At 41.6% G+C, this 25119-nt stretch overlaps 1 protein-coding gene across 1 annotated transcript; it reads left to right on the forward strand.

Moving 5' to 3' along the window:
- The first annotated feature begins 33 nt into the window (after window positions 1-33).
- Window positions 34-25010, forward strand: COQ6 (coenzyme Q6, monooxygenase). Its single transcript, XM_059914623.1, has 12 exons — window positions 34-244; window positions 15886-16020; window positions 17113-17171; window positions 17460-17583; window positions 20503-20633; window positions 21338-21445; window positions 21704-21766; window positions 21970-22077; window positions 23726-23928; window positions 24006-24121; window positions 24288-24454; window positions 24904-25010. The coding sequence occupies exons 1-12, from the start codon at window positions 79-81 to the stop codon at window positions 24931-24933; spliced, it is 1410 nt and encodes a 469-aa protein (XP_059770606.1). The 5' UTR covers window positions 34-78; the 3' UTR covers window positions 24934-25010.
- The last annotated feature ends 109 nt before the right edge of the window (window positions 25011-25119 follow it).

Below are 25119 nucleotides of genomic sequence, written 5' to 3' on the forward strand. Positions count from 1 at the left end.
TGACTGGAGAGCTCTGCTCCGGAAGTGCTAACCCCAGGCGGGCCCAGCGGGACGCCAATTACGGTGCAGGTCAGGACCATGGCGGCCAGGCTGGCCGGGATCCGGTGGGGGACTGCCCCTGCCGCTGCCCGGAGGGTCCCGCTGGTCTCCTGCCGGAGGGGGGCCGGCGCCTCGTCAGACACCGTGTACGATGTGGTGGTGTCCGGGGGAGGCCTGGTGGGCGCCGCTATGGCTTGTGCCTTGGGTAAGCGCATCTCCAGGCCGATAGCGGCGGGGAGCGGGGCCGTAGAGAAACGATGAGGACCGTGTGAGCCCTGGCACTGTTTGCCCAAGGTCTAAGCGTTGTAGATCTTGTGGTCCATTCCCTGCCCAGAGGAACCCCAGGACTCCGGGGGCAAACGTTTGCTCCTTCAGGATTCCGAAGGGTCAAAAGTGGGAGGGACCTCTTAGGAGTCCTTCCAAAGCGTGGGGAAACAGACCCGCCCAAGGTTATTTAGTTCTGGACACAGTTGGAAGTAATCAGGCATTGCCTATAGAGCTAGGCTAGGCAGTTTTTTGTTGATGTTGTTTTTTAAACAGCTTCATTGAGCTATAATTTGCATACCATGAAGTTTACCCATTTAAAGCATAGAATTTAATGATTTTTAGTATAGTCACAGAGTTGTGCAGCCATTGCCACAGTAAATTTTAGAACATTTTTATCACCCCCCAAAAGAAACCCAAACCCATTAGTAATCACTGCCCATGTTCCCCCAATCTCCTCAGCTCCTGGCAACCACTCATGTACTTTCTATCTCTATAGATTGGCTTTTTCTAGACATTTCCATAGACATGGAATCTGCTTAATGTTTTCAAAGTTCCTCCAGGTTGTAGCATGTGCCAATAGTTCGTTCCTTTATATGGCTAAGTAATATTTTGTGTGGATATAGCACATTTTGTTTATTAATTCATCAGATGATGGACATTTGAGTCGTTTTCACTTTGGGGCTATAACAAATAATGCTACTATCATTTTCTGTACAAGCTTTTGTGTAAGCATATATTTTTGGTTATCTTGGATATATTCCTAGGAGTGGATTTGCAGGGTCATACGGTAAACTCTGTGTTTAACATTTTGAAGACCTGCCAGTGTTCCAGAGTGGCTGCACTACTTTACATTCCCACCAGCAATAAATGAGGGGTCTAATTTCTTTCTTTCTTTCTTTCTTTCTTTTTTAAATTAATTAATTAATTTATTTATTTTTGGCTGCGTTGGGTCTTCGTGTCTGTGCGAGGCCTTTCTCTAGTTGCGGCGAGCGGGGGCCACTCTTCATGGCGGCGCGCGGGCCTCTCACTGTCGCGGCCTCTCTTGTTGTGGAGCTCGGGCTCCAGACGCAGGCTCAGTAGGTGTGGCTCACGTGCCCAGTTGCTCCGCGGCATGTGGGATCCTCCCGGACCAGGGCTCGAACCCGTGTCCCCTGCATTGGCAGGCAGATTCTCAGCCACTGCACCACCAGGGAAGCCCCTCTTTTTTTTTTTTTAAGAAAGAAAGGCATTCCTTAATTTTTTTTCATTCATTCATTCATTCATTTATTTTTGGCTGCGTTGGGTCTTCGTTGCTGCACGCGGGCTTTCTCTTGTTGTGGCAAGCGGAGGCTACTCTTCGTTGCGGTGCACAGGCTTCTCATTGCGGTGGCTTCTCTTGTTGTGGAGCACGGGCTCTAGGCGCGCGGGCCTCAGTAGTTGTGGCTCGCAGGCTCTACAGCGCAGGCTCAGTAGTTGTGGTGCACAGGCTTAGTTGCTCCGTGGCATGTGGGATCTTCCCAGACCAGAGCTCGAAACCGTGTCCCCTGCATTGGCAGGCGGATTCTTAACCACTGCCCCACCAGGGAAGTCCCGAGGGGTCTAATTTCTCCATGTCCTGGACAGCACTGTTACTGTCTTTTTGTTACTAGTTATACTAGTGAGTGTGAGGTGATATCTCCTGGTTTTGATTTGCATTTTTCTAATGACTAATGATGTTGAATATTCTTTCATATGTTTATTGGTCATTTGTATGTCTTCTTTGGAGAAATGTGTATTCAGAACCTTTGCCCATTTTTAAACTGGGCTATTTGTCTTTTTATTATTGAGTTGTAAGAGTTTTTTATGTATTCTGGGTACAAGCCCCTTATCAGATAAATGATTTTCAGATATGTTCTCCCATTTTGTGGGTGTTTTTTTCACTTTCTTGATGGTGTCCTTTGAATCACAGAAGTTTTTAATTTTGATGAAGTCCAGCTTATCAATCTCTTACCACTTGTGCTATGGTGTCATATCTAAGAAATCATTATCTAACCCAAAGTCACGAAGTTTCGCTCCTGTGTTTTCTTTTAAGAGTTTTATAGTTTTAGCTCTTACATTTAAGGCATTTAAGGCTATGATCCACTTTTTTTTTTTTTTTTTTTTTTTTTTTTGCAACCCGGTGAGATGAACAAGAATGCAAGAATTACTGCTCTTCTTTTTTTTTTTAAAGCACTGGTTTTATTTTATTTTATTTATTTATTTAAAGTATTTTTTTTTTAAATTTATTTATTTATGGCTGTGTTGGGTCTTCGTTTCTGTGCGAGGGCTTTCTCTAGTTGTGGCAAGTGGGGGCCACTCTTCATCGCGGTGCGCGGGCCTGTCACTATCGCGGCCTCTCTTCTTGCGGAGCACAGGCTCCAGACGCACAGGCTCAGTAGTTGTGGCTCACGGGCCTAGTTGCTCCGCAGCATGTGGGATCTTCCCAGACCAGGGCTCGAACCCGTGTTCCCTGCACTGGCAGGCAGATTCTCAACCACTGCGCCACCAGGGAAGCCCTATGATCCACTTTGAGTTAAACTTTGTATGCAAGTTAAGGTAAGGACTTTGCTTTTACATGTATAGTTTAGGCTGCTCCACCTACCTTGTGGGGTAGATATTTTCATCTTTTATATGAAGAAACAAGGTTAAGTAAGGACCAGAGTCTCACACCAGGCAGAGTCAGAATTTGAACCCAGGCAACCAAATTCTTTTGCTTTTAACAACTGTACGGTGACTTTCAGAAATTGGATTTGAGTTTTCTGGCTTCACAAATTAAAGGTCACTAACAGTGAGAAAGTCTTTTCTGATTTCAGTTCTGGGGTGATAGTCACATCTTCCCTAAGAAGTTCCTCTTCTAGGAAACTGGTGGGAAGCAGTGCTTTGTATGAGCTAATGGGCTTGAGTCTCAAAGTAATTTTGTAAAACATAGTTATTAGTTATTGAGCACTTGCTATAGATAGGCATCTTTTAAAGTATTTTGCATATATATATATACACATACATATATATGTATGTATATTATATACTTTTTTTTTTCTGTGCCAAGTGGCTTGCAGGATCTTAGATCCCAACCAGGGATTGAACCTGGGCCCAGCAGTGAGAGTGCCGAGTCCTAACCACTGGACTGCCAGGGAATTCCCTATATTTTATTTAATTGTCATAATACTCTTGATTGTAGATTGTGCAGATAAGAAAGTTAAAGCTCAGAAAGTTTAAGTAACTTGCTCTCAAAAGTTGGTAATTAGGAAGTACAAATCCTTTTTGAGACTGACAAGACTTTCTGACATATATACCCTTGCTCCCTGACAGCCATTTTGGTTTTACCTATTCAGTAAATGGACTATAATGGTGCTTCTCAAGCTTGAGCGTGTTTAAGAATCATCTGGGTTTTTTGGTTTGGTTTTGGTTTTGGGTTTTGAATAACTAAGACAGGGACATAACACATGAGAATTTTGAAATACAAAAGGGCATAGAATATATAGTATAAAGCATGTATAGTAAGACTTCCATTTCTAATTGTTAGCCATCCAATTCTCCTCAAAGGCAATTGTTGTTACCAGTCTGTGGAGCATATTTTTAAAATGCGGATTTCAGGTTCCACTTCCAGTGACTCTGACTCAGTTTGTCCAAGTGGGGCCCAGAAACCTGTATTTTTTTTTTTTTAATTATTTATTTATTTATTTATTTTTGGTTGTGTTGGGTCTTCGGTTCGTGCGAGGGCTTTCTCCAGTTACGGCAAGTGGGGGCCACTCCTCATCGCGGTGCGGGGACCGCTCTTCATCGCGGTGCGCGGGCCTTTCACCATCGCGGCCCCTCCCGTTGCGGGGCACAGGCTCCAGACGCGCAGGCTCAGCAGTTGTGGCTCACGGGCCCAGCCGCTCCGCGGCATGTGGGATCCTCCCAGACCAGGGCTCGAACCCGCGTCCCCTGCATTAGCAGGCAGACTCTCAACCACTGCGCCACCAGGGAAGCCCAGAAACCTGTATTTTTAACGAATAATCTCCAGAGATGGATTCAGGAGATCTGAAGACCACACTTTGAGAATGAAAAACACTGGGGAGGCTTAATTGTCTTGTAGTGACTTCACCTCCTAACTTTTTATACAATTTTGTATGATATGTACCTGAAAAATTTTTTAGTTTTACTAAATTTTTGTTAATTTTGTTAAAATTTGGTGTTTTGCTATCTTCTTTCTATAACTTTTTTCCTTCCTATATTGTTCTTTTTTTTTTTTTTTTTTTTTTTTTTAAATCAACTCCCTACCACTGTGGTTCTGTTGTCATTCCTGAGTTTGTGGCACATGGTTAGTACTTTTTTTTTTTTTTTAATTTTATAGCTACTTTATTTATTTATTTATTTTTGGCTGTGTTGGGTCTTCAGTTCGTGCGAGGGCTTTCTCTAGTTGCGGCAAGCGGGGGCCACTCTTCATCGCGGTGCGGGGACCGCTCTTCATCGCGGTGCGCGGGCCTTTCACTATCGCGGCCCCTCCCGTTGCGGGGCACAGGCTCCAGATGCGCAGGCTCAGTAGTTGTGGCTCACGGGCCCAGCTGCTCCGCGGCATGTGGGATCTTCCCAGACCAGGGCTCGAACCCGTGTCCCCTGCATTAGCAGGCAGATTCTCAACCACTGCGCCACCAGGGAAGCCCCCTATATTGTTCTTTTTCTCATCCCCATTTACCCACATTTCAAGGAGGGAAAGCAGCAATTCTTTTATAAACTTAGAGAATTCTGTATTGTAATTGTTTATTTTTCTGTCTTTTCCTTAGAAGTATAAATTTTTTTTTAAATTTATTTTTGGCTGCGTTGGGTCTTCGTTGCTGTGCACGGGCTTTCTCTAGTTGTGGCGAGCGGGGGCTACTCTTCATTGCGGTGGCTTCTCTGTTGCAGAGTGCGGGCTCTAGGTGCGTGGGCTTCAGTAGTTGCAGCACGCGGGCTCAGTAGTTGTAGCGCATGGGCTTAGTTGCTCCGCAGCATGTGGGATCTTCCCGGACCAGCGATTGAACCCGTGTCCCCTGCATTGGCAGGCAGATTCTTAACCACTGCGCCACCAGGGAAGTCCCAAAAGTATAAATTCTTAAAGTCAGGGCTGACTTTAAACAGATACTGGCAATACAGAATTCTCTGTGTAAGTTTACAAAAGAAAGGTCATGGGCCGAACACACTGGGATGTAATAATCACTGACTCTAAGTCAGTCAAACCTACCAAGCGTAGGTTTACAAAAGAAACATTCACACAGCAGCTAATTTCCTATTTAAAAAGCTCAGAGAAGATACTGAATGTTAAAACATGGAAGTTGAAGCTCTCGGGGGTGGGGGGAGGTTTGGAAATCTTTCATGCAATTTATTCAGTGAGCAAGCCTCTGCTTTTTTCCTATAAAATAGACGGAGCTGAACACTGTGAGGAGACTCTCTCCTTGGGCAGGTGCCTGTGGAGTCAAGTAAACTACCTGCTTGGGATTTTGTGCATGCTACTGTCTCCCCTTGATTATCATGGCATGTATCCCAAAGAATATTCTTTGTGAATAGTTTATATGCTGATCAACCTTTATATTTCAACATTCACTTAATTTTAGACAGCTGCTTTAAAAGTGTAAAATTTCCAGCTGGCTCTTCATATTTCCGTATAGGTCAGTTTTTATGTTTTCCTTGATTCTTTTCTTCTTCAGACTCACATTAGTTCATGTTTTATGCTTGAAATACCTATATTTCCCTCTCACATTGTTATTTGTAAGTGATATTCTTTAATATTTTTTCTCCAAGCTAGTTTCCCAAAATGTTATATTATTTTTTTATAAATTTTAAAAATATTTATTTATTTATTTTTGCCTGTGTTGGGTCTTCATTGCTGTGTGCGGGCTTTCTCTAGTTGCGGCGAGCAGGGGATACTCTTCGTTGCGGTGCGCGGGCTTCTCATTGCGGTGGCTTCTCTTGTGGAGCACAGGCTCTAGGCGCGCGAGCTTCAGTCGTTGTGGCTCACGGGCTCTACAGCGCAGGCTCAGTAGTTGTGGCAAATGGGCTTAGTTGCTCTGTGGCATGTGGGATCTTCCCAGACCAGGGGTTGAACCCGTGTCCCCTGCTTTGGCAGGCGGATTCTTAACCACTGTGCCACCAGGAAACCCCTAAAATATTATATTAAATAACTAAAAAAAAAAAATTGAAAAATAAAATAAAATATTGAACCTGGCTATATTTTATGTGCTTGGAAATCTAATTTTTCTAAATTTATTTATTTAATTTATTTATTTTTGGCTGTGTTGGGTCTTCGTTGCTGCACGTGGGCTTTTTGTAGTTGTGGCGAGCGGGGGCTGCTCTTCTTTGAGATGCACGTACTTCTCATTGCAGTGGCTTCTCTTGTTGCAAAGCACAGGCCCTAGAGCACGTGGGCTTCAGTAGTTGTGGCTCTGTGGCATGTGGGATCTTCCTGGACCAGGGCTTGAACCTGTGTCCCCTGCATTGACAGGCAGATTATTAACCACTGCGCCACCAGGGAAGTCCCTAATTTTTTTTGACTAAAGGAAATTTATAAAATATATAATGTTATACATGCATTTGTAGGTGATGAACTGATTGTACTATGTCATAAAGCTAGAAACAGTGAGAGCTGGGATTAAAATCCAGAGTTTCTGATTTTCTCTTTTTTTGGTTGTGTTTTTAATCATTTTTTTAAAGCTTCGTGTTTTTTTTAAAAATTAATTAATTTATTATTTATGGCTGTGTTGGGTCTTCGTTTCTGAACGAGGGCTTTCTTTAGTTGCGGCAAGTGGGGGCCACTCTTCATCGTGGTGTGCGGGCCTCTCACTATCGCGGCCTCTCTTATTGCGGAGCACCGGCTCCAGACGCGCAGGCTCAGTAGTTGTGGCTCACGGGCCTAGTTGCTCCGCGGCATGTGGGATCCTCCCAGACCAGGGCTCGAACCCATGTCCCCTGCATTTGCAGGCAGATTCCCAACCACTGCGCCACCAGGGAAGCCCCTTCTGTGGTGTTTTGAAATAACAGCCCAGCTGGACTAGAACAGGCAGTGATCACATTATCTCAATCTACTGAAAACCCTCCAGTGACTCCTACTGTAGTTGGGATATGGTCCAAGTTTCCTGCCACTGTCTAGAAGGCACTATTTGATCTGTATATTATCTCTCTCTCCAAATTCACCTTGATCCATTCTCTTCTGTAGGCACCTTCAGAGACAGTGGTCACCCTTCAGTCTCTAGAGCTGCATTGTCCAATATGGTAGCTACCAGTCACACGTGATTACCGATCACTTAAAATATGATACCATATTTACCATATGCTAATCTAAATGCATTTGTTCTGTAAGTGTAAAATACATACCACATTTCAAAGGCAGTATAAAAATTAATGTAAAATATCTCATTAATTTTGTCATTGTTAATATTCATAATGCTATTATTTTGGATATATTAGATAAACTAAAGCAAAATTAACATGTAATTAACCGCTTTTTTTACTTTTTAAATGTGGCTTCTAGAATATTTAAAATTATGTGTCACATTATTTTTATTATTTTGCATATTATATTATTTCTAGTGGACAGCATATTTCTAGAACAGACTAAACTTACTTCCATTTCAGAAACTTTTCTTTTTCTTTTTAGTTGTTGTCTCTTCTGAATATTCTCTCACCAAGTTTTCTCCTGATTGTTTTGTTTGTTTGTTTGGTTGGTTTTTTTGAATTTTTGAATTTTATTTTATTTTTTTATACAGCAGGTTCTTATTAGTCATCCATTTTATACACATCAGTGTATACATGTCAATCCCAGCCTCCCAGTTCATCACACCACCACCCCCACCCGCCGCTGCTTTTCCCCCTTGGTGTCCATACGTTTGTTCTCCACATCTATGTCTCAATTTCTGCCCTGCAAACCGGTTCATCTGTACCATTCTTCTAGGTTCCACATATATGCGTTAATATACGATATTTGTTTTTCTCTTTCTGACTTACTTCACTCTGTATGGCAGTCTCTAGATTCATCCACGTCTCTACAAATGACCCAATTTCGTTCCTTTCTATGGCTGAGTAATATTCCATTGTATATATATACCACATCTTCTTTATCCATTCGTCTGTCGATGGGCATTTAGGTTGCTTCCATGACCTGGCTATTGTACATAGTGCTGCAGTGAACATTGGGGTGCATGTGTGTTTTTGAATTATGGTTTTCTCTGGGTATATGCCCAGTAGTGGGATTGCTGGGTCATATGGTAATTCTATTTTTAGTTTTTTAAGGAACCTCCATACTGTTCTCCATAGTGGCTGTATCAATTTACATTCCCACCAACAGTGCGAGAGGGTTCCCTTTTCTCCACACCCTCTCCAGCATTTGTTGTTTGTAGATTTTCTGATGACGCCTATTCTAACTGGTGTGAGGTGATACCTCATTGTAGTTTTGATTTGCATTTCTCTAATAATTAGTGATGTTGAGCAGCTTTTCATGTGCTTCATGGCCATCTGTATGTCCTCTTTGGAGAAATATCTATTTAGGTCTTCTGCCCATTTTTGGATAGGGTTGTTTGTTTTTTTAATATTGAGCTGCATGACCTGTTTATATATTTTGGAGATTAATCCTTTGCCCATTGATTCGTTTGGAAATATTTTCTCCCATTCTGAGGGTTGTCTTTTCGTCTTGTTTGTAGTTTCTTTTGCTTTGCAAAAGCTTTTAAGTTTCATTAGGTCCCATTTGTTTATTTTTGTTTTTATTTCCATTACTCTAGGGGGTGGATCAAAGAAGATCTTGCTGTGATTTATGTCAAAGAGTGTTCTTCCTATGTTTTCCTCTAAGAGTTTTATAGTGTCCAGTCTTACATTTAGGTCTCTAATCCATTTTGAGTTTATTTTTGTGTATGGTGTTAGGGAATGTTCTAATATCATTCTTTTACATGTAGCTGTCCAGTTTTCCTAGCACCGCTTATTGAAGAGACTGTCTTTTCTCCATTGTATATCCTTGCCTCCTTTGTCATAGATTAGTTGACCAAAGGTGCGTGGGTGTATCTCTGGGCTTTCAATCTTGTTCCATTGATCTGTATTTCTGTTTTTGTGCCAGTACCATATTGTCTTGATTACTGTAGCTTTGTAGTATAGTCTGAAGTCAGGGAGTCTGATTCCTCCAGCTCCATTTTTTTCCCTCAAGACTGCTTTGGCTATTTGGGGTCTTTGTGTCGCCATACAAATCTTAAGATTTTTTGTTCTAGTTCTGTAAAAAATGCCATTGAATCTGTAGATTGCTTTGGGTAGTATAGTCATTTTCACAATATTGATTCTTCCAATCCAGGAACATGGTATATCTCTCCATCTGTTGGTATCATCTTTAATTTCTTTCAACAGTGTCTTATAGTTTTCTGCATACAGGTCTTTTGTCTCCCTAGGTAGGTATATTCCTAGGTATTTTATTCTTTTTGTTGCAGTGGTAAATGGGAGTGTTTCCTTAATTTCTCTTTCGGATTTTAAATCATTAGTGTATAGGAATGCAAGAGATTTCTGTGCATTAATTTTGTATCCTGCAACTTTACCAAATTCATTGATTAGCTCTAGTAGTTTTCTGGTGGCATCTTTAGGAGTCTCTGTGTATAGTATCATGTCATCTGCAAACAGTGACAGTTTTACTTCTTCTTTTCCAATTTGTATTCCTTTTATTTCTTTTGCTTCTCTGATTGCTGTGGCTAGGACTTCCAAACCTATGTTGAATAATAGTGGTGAGAGTGGACATCCTTGTCTTGTTCCTGATCTTAGAGGAAATGCTTTCAGTTTTTCACCATTGAGAATGATGTTTGCTGTGGGTTTGTTGTATATGGCCTTTATTATGTTGAGGTAGGTTCCCTCTGTGCCCACTTTCTGGAGAGTTTTTATCATAAATGGGTGTTGAATTCTGTCGAAAGCTTTTTTTGCATCTATTGAGATGATCATATGGTTTTTATTCTTCAGTTTGTTAATATGGTGTATCACATTGATTGATTTGCGTATATTGAAGAATCCTTGCATCCCTGGGATAAATCCCACTTGATCATGATGTACGATCCTTTTAATGTGTTGTTGGATTCTGTTTGCTAGTATTTTGTTGAGGAGTTTTGCATCTATATTCATGAGTGATATTGGTCTGTAATTTTCTTTTTTTGTAGTATCTTTGTCTGGTTTTGGTATCAGGGTGATGGTGGCCTCATAGAATGAGATTGGGAGTGTTCCTTCCCCTGCAATTTTTTGGAAGAGTTTGAGAAGGATGGGTGTTAGCTCTTCTCTAAATGTTTGATAGAATTCACCTGTGAAACCATCTGGTCCTGGACTTTTGTTTGTTGGAAGATTTTTAATCAGTTTCAATTTCATTACTTGTGATTGGCCTGTTCATATTTTCTCTTTCTTCCTGGTTCAGTCTTGGGAGGTTATACCTTTCTAAGAATTTGTCCATTTCTTCCAGGTTGTCCATTTTATTGGATAGAGTTGTTTGTAGTAGTCTCTTAGGATGCTTTGTATCTCTGCGGTGTCCGTTGTAACTTCTCCTTCTTCATTTCTAATTTTATTGATTTGAGTCCTCTCCCTCTTTTTCTTGATGAGTCTGGCTAATGGTTTATCAATTTTGTTTATCTTCTCAAAGAACCAGCTTTTAGTTTTATTGATCTTTGCTATTGTTTTCTTTGTTTCTCTTTCATTTATTTCTGCTCTGATCTTGATGATTTCTTTCCTTCTGCTAACTTTGGGTTTTGTTTGTTCTTCTTTCTCTAGTTCCTTTAGGTGTAAGGTTAGATTTTTTATTTGAGATTTTTCTTGTTTCTTAAGGTAGGCCTGTATAGCTATAAACTTTCCTCTTAGAACTGCTTTTGCTGCATCCCATAGATTTTGGATCATCTTGTTTTCATTATCATTGTCTCTGGGTATTTTTTGATTTCCTCTTTGATTTCTTCAGTGGTCTCTTGGTTATTTAGTAACGTATTGTTTAGCCTCCATGTGTTTGTGTTTTTTACGTTTTTTCCCCTGTAATTGATTTCTAATCTCATAGCATTGTGGTCAGAAAAGATGCTTGATATGATTTCAGTTTTCTTAAATTTACTGAGGCTTGATTTGTGACCCAAGATGTGATCTATCCTGGAGAATGTTCCATGCACACTTAAGAAGAAAGTGTAATCTGCTGTTTTTGGATGGAATGTCCTACAAATATCAATTAAATCTGTCTGGTCTATTGTGTCATTTAAAGCTTTTGTTTCCTTATTAATTTTCTGTTTGGGTGATCTGTCCATTGGTGTAAGTGAGGTGTTAAAGTCCCTCACTATTATTGTGTTACTTTCGATTTCCTCTTTTATAGCTGTTAGCAGTTGCTTTATGTATTGTGGTGCTCCTATGCTGGGTGCATATATAGTTATAATTGTTATAGCTTCTTCTTTGATTGATGCCTTGATGGTTATGTAGTGTCCTTCCTTGTCTCTTGTAACATTCTTTATTTTAAAGTCTATTTTATCTGATATGAATATTGCTACTCCAGCTTTCTTCTGATTTCCATTTGCATGGAATATCTTTCTCCATCCCCTCACTTTCAGTCTGTATGTGTCCCTATGTCTGAAGTGGGTCTCTTGTAGACAGCATATATATGGGTCTTGTTTTTGTATCCATTCAGCAAGCCTGTGTCTTTTGGTTGGAGCATTTAATTCATTCACGTTTAAGGTAATTATCGATGTATAGGTTTCTATTATCATTTTCTTTATTGTTTTGGGTTTGTTTCTGTAGGTCCTTTTCTTCTCTTGTGTTTCCCACTTAGAGAAGTGCCTTTAGCATTTGTTGGTTTGGTGGTGCTGAATTCTCTTAGCTTTTACTTGTCTGTAAAGCTTTTGCTTGTCTGTAAAGCTTTAGATTTCTCCATCAAATCTGAATTTGATCCTTGTGGGGTAGAATAATCTTGGTTGTAAGTTCTTCCCTTTCATCACTTTAAGTATATCATGCCGCTCCCTTCTGGCTTGTAGAGTTTCTGCTGAGAAATCAGCTGTTAACCTTATGGGAGTTCCCTTGTATGTTATTTGTTGTTTTTCCATTGCTGCTTTCAATAATTTTTCTTTGTCTTTCATTTTTGCCACTTTGATTACTATGCCTCTCAGCATGTTTCTCCTTGGGTTTACCCTGTATGGGACTCCCTGCACTTCCTGCACTTGGGTGGCTATTTCCTTTCACATGTTAGGGAAGTTTTTGACTATAATCTCTTCAAATATTTTCTCAGGTCCTTTCTCTCTCTCTTCTCCTTCTGGGACCCCTATAATGTGAATGTTGCTGCATTTAATGTTGTTCCAGAGGTCTCTTAGGCTGTCTGCATTTCTTTTCATTCTTTTTTATTTATTCTGTTCCACAGCAGTGAATTCCACCATTGTGTCTTCCAGGTCACTTATCCGTTCTTCTGCCTCAGTTATTCTGCTATTGATTCCTTCTAGTGTAGTTTTCATTTCAGTTATTGTGCTGTTCATCTCTGTTTGTTTGTTCTTTAATTCTTCTAGATCTCTGTTAAACATTTCTTGCATCTTTTCGACCTTTGCCTCCATTCTTTTTCCGAGGTCCTGGATCATCTTCACTGTCATTATTCTGAATTCTTTTTCTGGAAGATTGCCTATCTCCACTTCATTTAGTTGTTTTTCTGGGGTTTTATCTTGTTCCTTCATGTGGTACATAGCCCTCTGCCTTTTCATCTTGTCTATCTTTCTGTGAATGTGGTTTTTGTTCCACAGGCTGCAGGATTATAGTTCTTCTTGCTTCTGCTGTCTGCCCTCTGGTGGATGAGGCTATCTAAGAGGCTTGTGCAAGTTTCCTGATGGGAGGGACTGGTGGTGGGTAGAGCTGGCTGTTGCTTTGGTGGGCAGAGCTCAGTAAAACTTTAATCCACTGGACTGTTGATGGGTGGGGCTGGGTTCCCTCCCTGCTGGTTGTTTGGCCTGAGGCGACCCAACAGTGGAGCCTACCCGGGCTCTTTGGTGGGGCTAATGGCAGACTCTGGGAGGAGAGTACTCACGCCAAGGAGTACTTCCCAGAACTTCTGCTGCCAGTGTCCTTGTCCTCACAGTGAGACACAGCCACCCCCCGCCTCTGCAGGAGACCTTCCAACACTAGCAGGTAGGTCTGGTTCAGTCTCCTATGGGGTCACTGCTCTTTCCCCTTGGTCCTGATGCACACACTACTTTGTGTGTGCCCTCCAAGAGTCTAGTCTCTGTTTTCTCCAGTCCTGTTGAAGGCCTGCAATCAAATCAGGCTAGCCTTCAAAGTCTGATTCTCTAGGAATTCCTCCTCCCATTGCCGGACCCCCAGGTTGGGAAGCTTGACTTGGGGCTCAGAACCTTCACTCCGCTGGGTGGACTTCTGTGGTATAAGTGTTCTCCAGTTTGTGAGTCACCCACCCGGCAGTTATGGAATTTGATTTTATTGTGATTGCGCCCCTCCTACCGTCTCATTGTGGCTTCTCCTTTGTCTTTGGATGTTGGGTATCCCTTTTTGGTGAGTTCCAGTGTCTTCCTGTCGATGATTGTCCAGCAGTTAGTTGTGATTCTGGTGTTCTCACATGAGGGAGTGAGAGCACATCCTTCTACTCTGCCATCTTGAACCAATCTCCCTCCTGATTGTTTTTCTGATTTTCTTAAATAGGAAGGAACTTTCCTTTAAAGGAAGTTAAATGGTGAAGAAACAAGTGTCCATATAAGATTACATGTATTTGAATCCTTAGTCTTGTCTCCAATACGTTCTATCTGGGTGGAATTATATAAATTACTCACAATTTCTGTACATTGGTTTTTCTCATCTCTAAAATCAGAGCAAAATAGCTTTTCTTTCTTCATAAAATTGTGGTATAGATTATATCAGATGATACTACAGTAAATCATATATAATTGTACCTGGCATATAGGTGTTAATAAACATTAGCAGTGATGATGGTAATGATAATAGTGATTCTATGGAACTTTCCTTTTAGATATACAGGAAAGAAGTAAACATTATTAATATAATAATCTACTGTTATTCATGAAAGAGTGGCAGGTTATTAATTTATGACACTAGGTTGTTATTTGATAAATCAAAATTAACTTGGATTCTATATAGAGTGAAGTGATTTCAAGGTTAAAATTTAGATAGTCACCTACAATTTATAATTTCATTTAATTCAGTCAGTAGCTAAGTCATATATATGTTTGTGCCTTTAGCTGTAATGGTATTATAGCCTAAAATAGATATTTTTATAATTTTTCTATTTCTACTCACCAGGGCAAATATGGGATGGAAATCTGTTTTCCTATGTATTTCCTGGTTTCTCATTTAACAAAAATGTCTGTTAAGACATTGAGTATCTATTTTATGGATTGAGGAGATAACAGCAATTTGCTGCTGGGGACGTACAGTGATAGGAAAAGAAATGATTCCTGGCCTCCAAGGAATTTAGAATCTAGCAAAGGAGAATGATTTGTAAATAACTAACAGAAGGAAGAATGAAATGAAAGCTACCCTAGAGGAACAAGCAGCTGACCTATCCTGGGGTGGAGGTGTGCGGGTGTGGTACAAAGAACACTGCTGGGGAGGTGAGGCTTCAGGGAGTAGGATCCGTAGGGAGCAGGTGGCAGGGAGCATTCGGTTGGAGTGGCTACTGTTAGATCAAAGCCTAGCGATGTGATGGACCAGAAAGTAGTCCTGTCTGTGGGGCATGGCCCCTCTCCCATCCTCCATGGCAGAACTGCTGCTCAGGTGCTGCTGCACGACAGGGAGCGCCGTGCTGACCTGGTGGGTTCAGCACAATTCACTCCTTTTTGACTGGAGCCAGCCTTGATTTTCACACTTTCTTTGTTGTATGTAATAATAGTGCCTTTCTTCTCATTTAGATTCCAAAATAAAAAGAGGGGTCAAGGTCTGTGGGGTTTCTCTCAGCGTTACTATGTAAGACCTGCAGTGTTTCTTCTCTGGTAAATTCTGTCACATGCAACTCACTGCTTATCTTTTACCTGTATCTTTCTCTGAGACACTGTGGAAGGACTTGTGTTTGTGCTACAGTGACCCAGTAACAGAGTCTCCAAGTCCTCTTTTTACTTCACTATACAGATGTTTTAGGACCAGATTTTTAGGCACAGTTGATGTTATTTTTTGGCCCCCTTTTCTATCACAAGCTCTGTATCTTTGACTTAATCTTGAGGCCACAATGAATTTTGCTTATTAACCCCATTTTTCTATTGAACAGGATTTGTAATTTTTAGTGACTTAATACTTTGTAGATTATAAATATCTGGTGTCTAAATACTACAGCCTTTCTTTCTTCATTTTTCCTTTCTAGGGCAGTCTATTCACTTGTTATGGGTTTTGCCATTATTTGTGTCTTTGCACATGGCAGGTGTTGGACTGTCTGGAGAGTCCTTACCACCATGGGCAGGGTGCTTTGCATGACTGAAATGGTAGTATATGTTATTGCTTAGGACGCCACATGATGTTTTCCTTTTTATGTGTGTAAGAAATTTGTATCCTGAGGGCTAAGGGATTAGTTAATATGTTGCTTCTCTTGGAAATGAGAAAGAGAATAAATTCTGATTTTTCTAAAATGATATAACATTTTGTTCTTTTTTTTTTTTTTTTTAGGATATGATATTCACTTTTGTGACAAGAAAATCCTGTTGCTAGAAGCAGGTCCAAAGAAAGTACTGGGGAAATTGCCAGAAACTTACAGCAACAGGGTCAGCTCCATTTCCCCTGGCTCCGCAACCCTTCTCAGTAGTGAGTAGAAGATCCTCTGTCATAGAACCAATCTCCTGTCTCTCTTGACTTCCCAGTGTGTCCCATAGGGCAGAGTCAGCAGAGCATCTGGCGAGGAGGGAGCTCACTGAGACGGGTGGGAAGAGGAGGGTGGGGTTGGTAAGTCTAGTACATAGTCGAAGATGAGGACCCCTGGAATTGTTCATGTGTCAACTCCCAGTCTGAGGAAGACATCGCTGGGACATGTGGGTCCATGTAGACATCATTTGTGATGTTGGGTCATTATGAATTGGTGGAATTGAAACTATATGAACTAATTACGATCATTCACTTCTAGTAACAGCATACTCTTCATTTCCAGAGTCAGCCCTATAGGGGGCTGGGGAGCCTGAATGCTAAGTGCTTGTAGGGTATAGATGGATGTGTACACATGGAACCAGTTAGCAAATTGTCTTAAGGTCTTTGTCAAATGTTACTCCCTCAAGCCATCCTATCTAGAAACACCCCATCTAAAATTAAACTCTTGCATGACTCTCTAACTCCTTATACTGCTTTATTTTTCTTTATAACACTACCTGACATTTTATTATGAATTTTTTTTTAATTGTCTATCTCTCCAACTAGAATGTCAGCTGCTGAAGGGCAGAGATTTGTCTGTTTGGTTTCCCGCTTTATGCTCAGTACCTAGAAGTGTATCTGGCACATAGTAAGTGCTCAATAAATATTTCCTCAATGAATGAATCGGTTTAGTGCTCTGGAATTAAGCAAAAAATAGTCTTTATCCAGGGAGTTTGTATCCTCAATAGGATGATGAAGGAAAAGAAAATATGGATGTGGTTTATTTCCCCCACTTTATTATTTCCCCCACTTTAATGTGATTTGACCTTTGATCATGAAAGCTGGGTCTTTTTCGTGCTGTATAATCTGAACTGGGGAACAGAGTAGCTTAGCTCCTAGCATCAAACAGGATAGAAGTGAAGAGTATTTCCCTATTATTGGAGAACACTGAAAACAACCTCTTACTTAACAGGAAGGAGAGAGAAAGGGGACCCCAGGAGGGATGCCGGTCCCATCAGGTTGCTCTGGTCTATATATAACTCCTTTCTTTTGTAGGTTTTGGTGCCTGGGACCACATCTGCAACATGAGATACAGAGCCTTTCGGCGAATGCAGGTGCCTCCTTTATCACCTTTGGGTTATCTTGGTCTATCTTGAGTTAAGATATTGGAGTTCACATTCTCCAGGTTTTCTGTAAATGTGGGAGGAATTCAGACGGAGTTTACACTCAGTCGAAGGAAGTAGGAGGGAAGCATTCATGAGAGAATTTTCTTCCCACCTTATACTTCCTGCCGGAGGGACTGACAAACTGTGGTTTTTCTGCTTCCGTCAATGCTCAGTTTGACTGGAGTAATATTTCCTTTTCCTTGGGTTGTAATACAAACTTTCCCTTTGTGTTTCCAGGTGTGGGATGCCTGCTCAGAGGCCCTGATAATGTTCGATAAGGATAATTTAGATGACATGGGCTTTATAGTGGAGAACGATGTCATCGTGCATGCTCTCACTAAGCAGCTGGAGGCTGTGTCAGGTGAGGTATCTATCTCTTCCATCTTCCACTCACTTTCTGGAAGATGAACTATCTTAGAGTTATTCTGGGACTTACTGGAAGGATCCCTTCTACAGATACTGATGTCCACCATAAAGAAGCCCTCTAACAGTTATCTCAGGGATGTTCTTTCTCTCTCTCGTTTTTTTAAACAGCTTTATTCAGGTATAACTTACATACCAATAATTCACTGATTTTAAGTGTACAATTCAGTGATTTTTCAATATATTTATAGAGTTGTGCCACTATCACCACAATATGATTATAGAACATTCCTGTTACTCAAAAGGAAACCTTGTGCCTGTTTACAGTCATTCCCCATTCCCACTCCTAGCCCCTGGCACCACTAATCTACTTTCTGTTTTTTGAGATTTGCCTATTCTGGACATTTCATGTAGGTAGAATCATACAATATGTATTTTTTAATGTCTGACTTCTCTCACTAAATGCATTTTTGAGATTCATTCATGTTGTAGTATGTATTAGTACTCCAGTCTTTTTTACTGCCCAGTAGTATTTCATTGTGTGGATATATCACATTTTGTTTATCCATTCATCAGCTGATGGACATTTTGGGTTGTTTCCACTTTTTGGTGATTGTGAATAAAGCTATGAACATTTATGGACAAGTTTTTGTGTGGACATGTTTAATTTCTTCTGGGTGGATACTTAGGAGTAGAATTGCTGGGTCATGTAATAATTCTATGTTTAACATTTTCATAAACTGCCAAACTTTAAAGAGGCTGTACCATGTCCCTTTCCCACCAACAATATATAAGGGTTCCAATTTCTCCACCAACACTTTATTCCCCTCAACCTTTTTTTTTTTCTTTTTTTAATAGCCATCCTAGTAACTGAAGTGGTATCTCATTGTAGTTTTTAAATTTATTTTGTTTGGCCACACCACACAGCATGCGGGATCTCAGTTCCCCAACCAGGCAGTGAACCTGTGCCCCCTGCAGTGGGAGCACAGAATCTTAACCACTGTACTGCCAGGGAAGTCCCATCTTGTAGTTTTGATTGTATTTACCTGATGACTAATAATGTTGAGTGTCTTTTCATGTACTTGTCGGCTATTTGTATATCTTTTTTTTTTTTGGCTGTATCGGGTCTTAGTTGTGGCATGTGGGATCTTTCGTTGCAGTGCTTGGGCTTCTCTCGAGTTGTGGTGTGTGGGCTTAGTTGCCCTGCGGCATGTGGGATCTTAGTTCCCCAACCAGAGATCGAACCTGCATCCCCTGCATTGGAAGGTGGATTCTTAAACACTGGACCATGAGGGAAGTCCCAATTTGTATATCTTCCTTGGAGAAGTGTCTATTTAAAATCTTTTGCTCATTTTAAAACTAGATTGTCTTTTTTTTTAATTTATTTGTTTTTCAAATTTTTTTGGCTGTGTTGGGTCTTTGTTGCTGTGCACAGGCTTTCTCTGGTTGCAGTGAGCGGGAGCTACTGTTCATTGCAGTCCACGGACTTCTCATTGCAGTGGCTTCTCTTGTTGCGGAGCACGGGCTCTAGGCGTGCGGGCTCAGTAGTTGTGGCTCGCAGGCTGTAGAGCACAGGCTCAGTAGTTGTGGCGCATGGACTTAGTTGCTCCGTGGCATGTGGGATCTTCCTGGGCCAGGGTTCGAACCCGTGTCCCCTGCATTGGCAAGCGGATTCTTAACCACTGTGCCACCAGGGAAGCCCTTATTTTTTAGTTATAAGGGTTCTTTATATATTCTTGGTATAAATTCCCTATATATGTGATTTGTAAATATTTCAGGGTTCTGGAGAGAGAAAAATTGGAAGCAACTTAAATGCTTTTTGATATGGGATAATAGTTCATCCCTGCAATGAACTTCTGTGTAGCTTTTAAAGATAATTTTTAAAAATTTATTTATTTATTATTTATTTATTTTTGGCTGCGTTGGGTCTTCGTTGCTGTGCACGGGCTTTCTCTAGTTGCCGTGAGCGGAGACTGCTCCTCGTTGCGGTGCGCGGGCTTCTCATTGCGGTGTCTTCTCTTGTTGTGGAGCACGGGCTCTAGGTGCGCAGGCTTCAGTAGTTGTGGCTTGCAGGCTCTAGAGCGCAGGCTCAGTAGTTGTGGTGCACGGGCTTAGTTGCTCCGTGGCATGTGGGATCTTCCCGGACCAGGGATTGAACCCGTGTCCCCTGCATTGGCAGGCGGATTCTTAACCACTGCGCCACCAGGGAGGTCCTACAGATAATTTAGATCTAATGGTCACTTAGAAACATGTCCCATAATATATAGGTGAAAAAAAGTGTGTGTCATATGATCCCACTTGTGTGTGTGAGTGTGTGTGGGGGGTGTGTGCATATACACACATAGGAAATTGTTTGGAAAGCTATACAACAAAGCTTTAACTAGCTGTCTCTGAGTGGTATGATTAAAGGTGATTTTTTCCCCTTTTTTAAACCTTTCTTTGTGGTTCAGACTTTTACACAAAGTAAAAGTAGTAAGCATGTACTTTTTATGATCAGAAAAGTAAAATGACTTCCAGTGGGAAGAAAAATCTTATGAAATCTAGAACTTGTTTGAGTCTGTGGTATGCCCCACCCTATTTGCTTTGAAAACACATGTGGGTTCATGTAGGCATAGAGTGAAACTAGAGCAGGATCATGAAGATGGGAAGAAAGAGTGCCTCATGCAGGTGACAGTTCAGTGAGAGCTTACTTGTTTTTGTCCTTGTTTTCCTCACACTGATTAATCCCTGTGGCCTCTGTCATTAGCTCTTAGACCATAGCATAGATCACATGAGTTATTTTTGAGATCTTTACTTTTCTTGTTTAGGAGTAAATGGTAAGATAAAGATAAGCTGTCTTGGGACTTTGCTTTAGTTTTTTCCTCAGCCTGTGGGCAAACTGTCTAATGTTTTGTTTTTTCTCTTTTGACCTCCCTAGACCGAGTGACCGTTCTCTACAAGAGCAAAGCAGTCAGCTATACCTGGCCTTATCCGTTTTCCGTGGCAGGCTCCAGCCCTTGGGTTCATATTACCCTAGGTGATGGCAGCATCCTCCAGACCAAGTTGTTGGTAGTTGAAGATTTCTTATTTTGCCAGGGGTCTTGCATATCCACATCTTGTTAGATTCTAGGGTCTCTAGTTTTAGATCTAAGCTATAGTTAAAGTCAATTTTAGGCAAAGCTTTTGGTTATAAGGACCCATACCCACTCAAGCCAGCTCCAGTTAAGATGGTTCTGTTGTATATCCTGTACAGGAAGCAATCTCTTGGACCATCATAGGTCTTGAAATAAAGGATAGCTGGCCTTACAGGGACAGGAATCAGAGGGTCAGAAATTGAGGCTGTTCCTTCCCTCTCAGGAGTCCTGTAGTCGTTCATCTCCTTGCATCTCCCATTTTTTTCTCTTTCTGCTCATCAGCTTCCCCTTTTCCATTGCAGCCGTTCCCAGCCTTACTTCGGGATTCTTCAGCTCCAGCGCCTGCCTTATTGCTTTCTAGTTCAAATATGAAGAGACTTTGGCTCAGTTTAACCTATGGCTGGCACCTCTTGGATCAGATATCCAGCTTTGGTCTGTTAATTGAAGCTGGGATCGCATATATAGGGTTACCCCTCTAGGGGCTGGGAGTGAGGCAGGCATGATAAAGAGTTACCTGCCACAGATGGGCTTGCCACCAGTGGGAACTAGAGAAAACTTTTAGGAGGCAGAGACAAAGTTCTGGAACAGTTTCGTTAATTAATAGGTTTTAAGACTCAGCAGGCTCTTGTCTCCATGCAGATTGGTGCAGATGGCCACAACTCAGGAGTACGGCAGGCCGCTGGAATCCAAAATGTTAGCTGGAACTATGACCAGTCCGCTGTTGTGGCTACTCTGCATTTATCGGAGGTAAGATCCTGAGCCCACCATCTGGGGGCCTTGCTCGGGTTTAATTGGTACTGGGAAGATATGGGGATATATGTATATCTATAGCTGAGTCACTGTGTTATAAAGCAGAAACTAACACACCATTGTAAAGCAATTATACTCCAATAAAGATGTTAAAAAAAAATAAAATACATGCAGATATCTTATGACCTAGAAAACAAAACAATAATAACTGGTACTGGGTACTTCTCACAAGAACTCTTCTCCTCTCCGTTGTAGGCCACAGAAAACAATGTAGCTTGGCAGAGATTTCTCCCCTCCGGGCCCATTGCTCTGCTTCCGGTAAGAAGTCCTTCTGGCTAGTCTGGCTAGTCTTAAACATGTCAAGCCTTCCTCTTTTAGAACTTCATTTTCTCTCAGCCTTTTTCTGGTTTCAAGGGAATATGCCCAGGCTAGCTTTGTTACCCCGTCTTGTCTTCCTTCGTGCTTGAGAGCTCTTAAGAACAGAAGTTTTAGCCCTTGGTATTGATGTTCTTTTGACACAGCTTTCAGACACTTTGAGTTCCTTGGTTTGGTCCACATCCCATGAACATGCAACAGAGCTGGTCAGCATGGATGAGGAAAAGTTTGTGGATGCCGTTAACTCTGCCTTTGTGAGTATCACCAGCTGACGATATGTTGCTGGGATAGATACAGAAAGGTGGTTTTGAGTAAGAAAAGAGGAACAACCAACCAGCTGCCCCTTTGATCCTGTAACACCTGATGTGGATTACGTGGAGGAGGGGACTCAGGAAAATGTAAAACAAAGAAATTAATTTGTGTGCTCTTCTGAGGGTTGTGGGCTGCTGCTATGATGACTGAAACAGCTGCCTGGGTGGTAGTTACTTGGATAAGTAACTTTTTTTGAAGCTGTAATACTTTGATAATTTTTAACAGATGCCAAGTACCTGAACCATTGAAGCCTGATTCATCAGAAGTGTTCCTGGGGAGGGGCTGAGCACATTTCCATAGTGAGCTTAAGAGTAAGCTTTGTAGAGAGATGTGGGTTCAATATTGGTTCTACCTGTTAATCTCCTGAAAAATGGAAATAGTATCACCAACCTCTTAGGGTTTAATAGTAATAAAAGTCTAAAGACTTAGAAAGAATTTATGTAAAATGCTTGGAACATACCTAGTACATTATAGGGTACTCAACAAATGGTAATTATTACTGGAGTAGACATAGCCTTTAGATAATACAGACACCAATATTTTTGGAGTTTAAATGTCACATTATCTAAATTCACTAATGATAATGGTCGATAACATTTATCCAGCACTTACTATGTGCCAGGTACAGGTGAAGAGTTTTTTTAACATGTATTTATGTATTTAATTCAGTGAACCATTGAGGTAGGTACTATTATCCTGCTCAGAGATAGGTAACTTGTCTGAGGTCATACAGCTGGCGGCAAAGCTGGGTTCTGAAATCAGGCTGGCCCTTGAGCCTATGCTTTTAACCACCAAACTCTACTGCCTCGCTAATGACTTCACACTGGTTTACAGTGAAGAACTTAAGCTCCACTGCTCTGTAGTAACAACAAGAATAAACAAAAACTGAACGCACTGAAGTGGCTTCCAAGATAAATGGTGACCCTTTATGGGTCATTTAGTATATGTTCCTGGCATAGGCCTTTGCAGTACATTCATTCAGCAAGAGTTATGAGTGCTTCTATATAGAAGGCTCTGGAGTTGGACAAATGAGACATAGTCCTTCCTTTCAGGAAGCTCACAGTCAAGTGAGGGAGAAAGATATAGAAATGACAGTTTTGGTACAGTGGTAGAGTATGTATAGGATACTGTGGGAGCATGAAGGAGAAAGACACACACAGAAGAAGGTTTGGAGGGAGGTTTACAAAAAGGGGTGACAGCTTCTGCATGCTCTGAGGTGTTATCCTGGTGAACCAGAAGTGGGAGGACATTCTAAGTAGAGGGGTGTGTGGAGGCAAGAGCATGTTGTCGAGTGAGCTACTTTGTGGCTGGCATGTGCATTTTGAGGGTAGGATTAGTGAAAGGTGAAGCTCAGAGGTAGGTAGGGGCAGCTCATGAGCAGTTTGGCTTGATCCTAGAGCCTGTGGGAAGTGAGGGGAAGTTGCATTTTGCATTTGTTTGAGGGGCTTGTCACTTGTCTGAATCAGTTTAGGCGTGTTAGGTACCACTACCCTTGGCTGTGGTTATAAAATGGTTGCCTTGTTGAATTTTTAATTCCCTGCTGGAGTCGCTGATGAAATTTCACTTTGTTTTGTGGCTGGTGCTACTCAGTGGAGTGACGCCAACCACACAGACTTCATCGACTCGGCTGGCTCCATGCTGCAGTATGCGGTTGCCTTTCTGAAGCCCACTAAGATCTCAGCTCGCCAGCTGCCCCCAAGTGTAGCCAGGGTGGATGCCAAAAGCCGAGTACTGTTTCCTCTTGGGTTGGGACATGCTGCTGAGTACGTCCGGCCTCGGCTGGCGCTCATTGGGTAAGATAATAACAGAGCAGGGCCACTCCTTTTCACTCTACGCTGGAGGCTACACCTGAACTCTGCTTTATTCTTAGGGATGCAGCCCACAGAGTCCATCCACTTGCAGGACAAGGTGCCAACATGGGCTTTGGGGATATCTCCAGCTTGCTCCATCACCTCAGGACTGCAGCCTTCAATGGGAAAGACTTAGGTAAGGATTCAAGTACCTTAGAGAGGTATCCCAAGGTCCTATAATACGGGAAGATCAGGAAAATGGCCCTCAGTAGCTAGATGTAGTGGACATAAATGCATCTGGTTTGCTAGGAAGGAAAACTTCACTACTGAATTAGGGATTTAACCTTTCCTTTTCCCTTCAGGCTCCATGAGCCACCTCACAGCTTATGAAACAGACAGACAGCGTCACAACACTGCTCTTCTGGCTGCTACTGACCTACTAAAACGGCTGTATTCTACCAGTGCCACCCCACTGGTGCTGCTCAGGACGTGGGGCTTGCAGGCTACAAATGCAGTATCTCCGCTCAAAGTAAGAGAGTTCTTCTCCCAGATCTCCAAGAGTCTTGCTCACTGAGGAATGACTTCGCCAATGACTCGGTTTCTTTGAATTAATTTTCTTGGCTGTAAAATTATCATCTTTATCTGAATACCTTCCCCAGTGGTTATGAGCAGAAATATCCCTTCCGGGGTTTTTGGTGCTAGGGCCCACATCTAAGCAGTAACTTTATATAAGGGCTTAAAATAGTGAATAAGGACTTGTAAAGATAAAGATGCTTAAACTCCTTTTGCTGCTTGGCCAGCTTCTTTCCTGAGAAACTTGCATTAAAAGACACTTTGGAAGGACTCAGGAGGAGAATCTATCTGGGACTTTTGCCAAATTTTTGCTTTAATCACTTTAGATATTTTAAAGTATTTTCACCTGCCCACATACTTTACAATGTCAGAGTATCACTCACTTTGTTTCATTTTTTCCTCCAGGAACAGATTATGGCCTTTGCAAGCAAATGAATGCTCCTCTTCTGGATCTTTTCCCAAGACCATCACGTATTTTCAAGATTTAATTTAATAAATTTACATTAGAATTCTGCAGTCTCTTTTTCTCCTCTGCTTAATGGACCTGTGGAGCTCAAATAATGAGTGATAATTTGCTGTGAGGAGGGCATATCAACCAAGCCAAGAAAAAAACTCCAAAGG

The sequence above is a fragment of the Balaenoptera ricei genome, chromosome 2 (genome assembly GCF_028023285.1).
Source record: "Balaenoptera ricei isolate mBalRic1 chromosome 2, mBalRic1.hap2, whole genome shotgun sequence".
Taxonomy (NCBI): Eukaryota; Metazoa; Chordata; class Mammalia; order Artiodactyla; family Balaenopteridae; genus Balaenoptera; species Balaenoptera ricei.

Coding starts and splice junctions, on each gene's coding strand:
- COQ6 (XM_059914623.1), top strand. CDS start 79: ATGGCGGCCAGGCTGGCCGGGATCCGGTGGGGGACTGCCCCTGCCGCT. Junction 20,634..21,337: donor TCCTCCAGACCAAGTTGTTG/GTAGTTGAAGAT, acceptor GTCTCCATGCAG/ATTGGTGCAGATGGCCACAA. Junction 21,767..21,969: donor GGCCCATTGCTCTGCTTCCG/GTAAGAAGTCCT, acceptor CTTTTGACACAG/CTTTCAGACACTTTGAGTTC.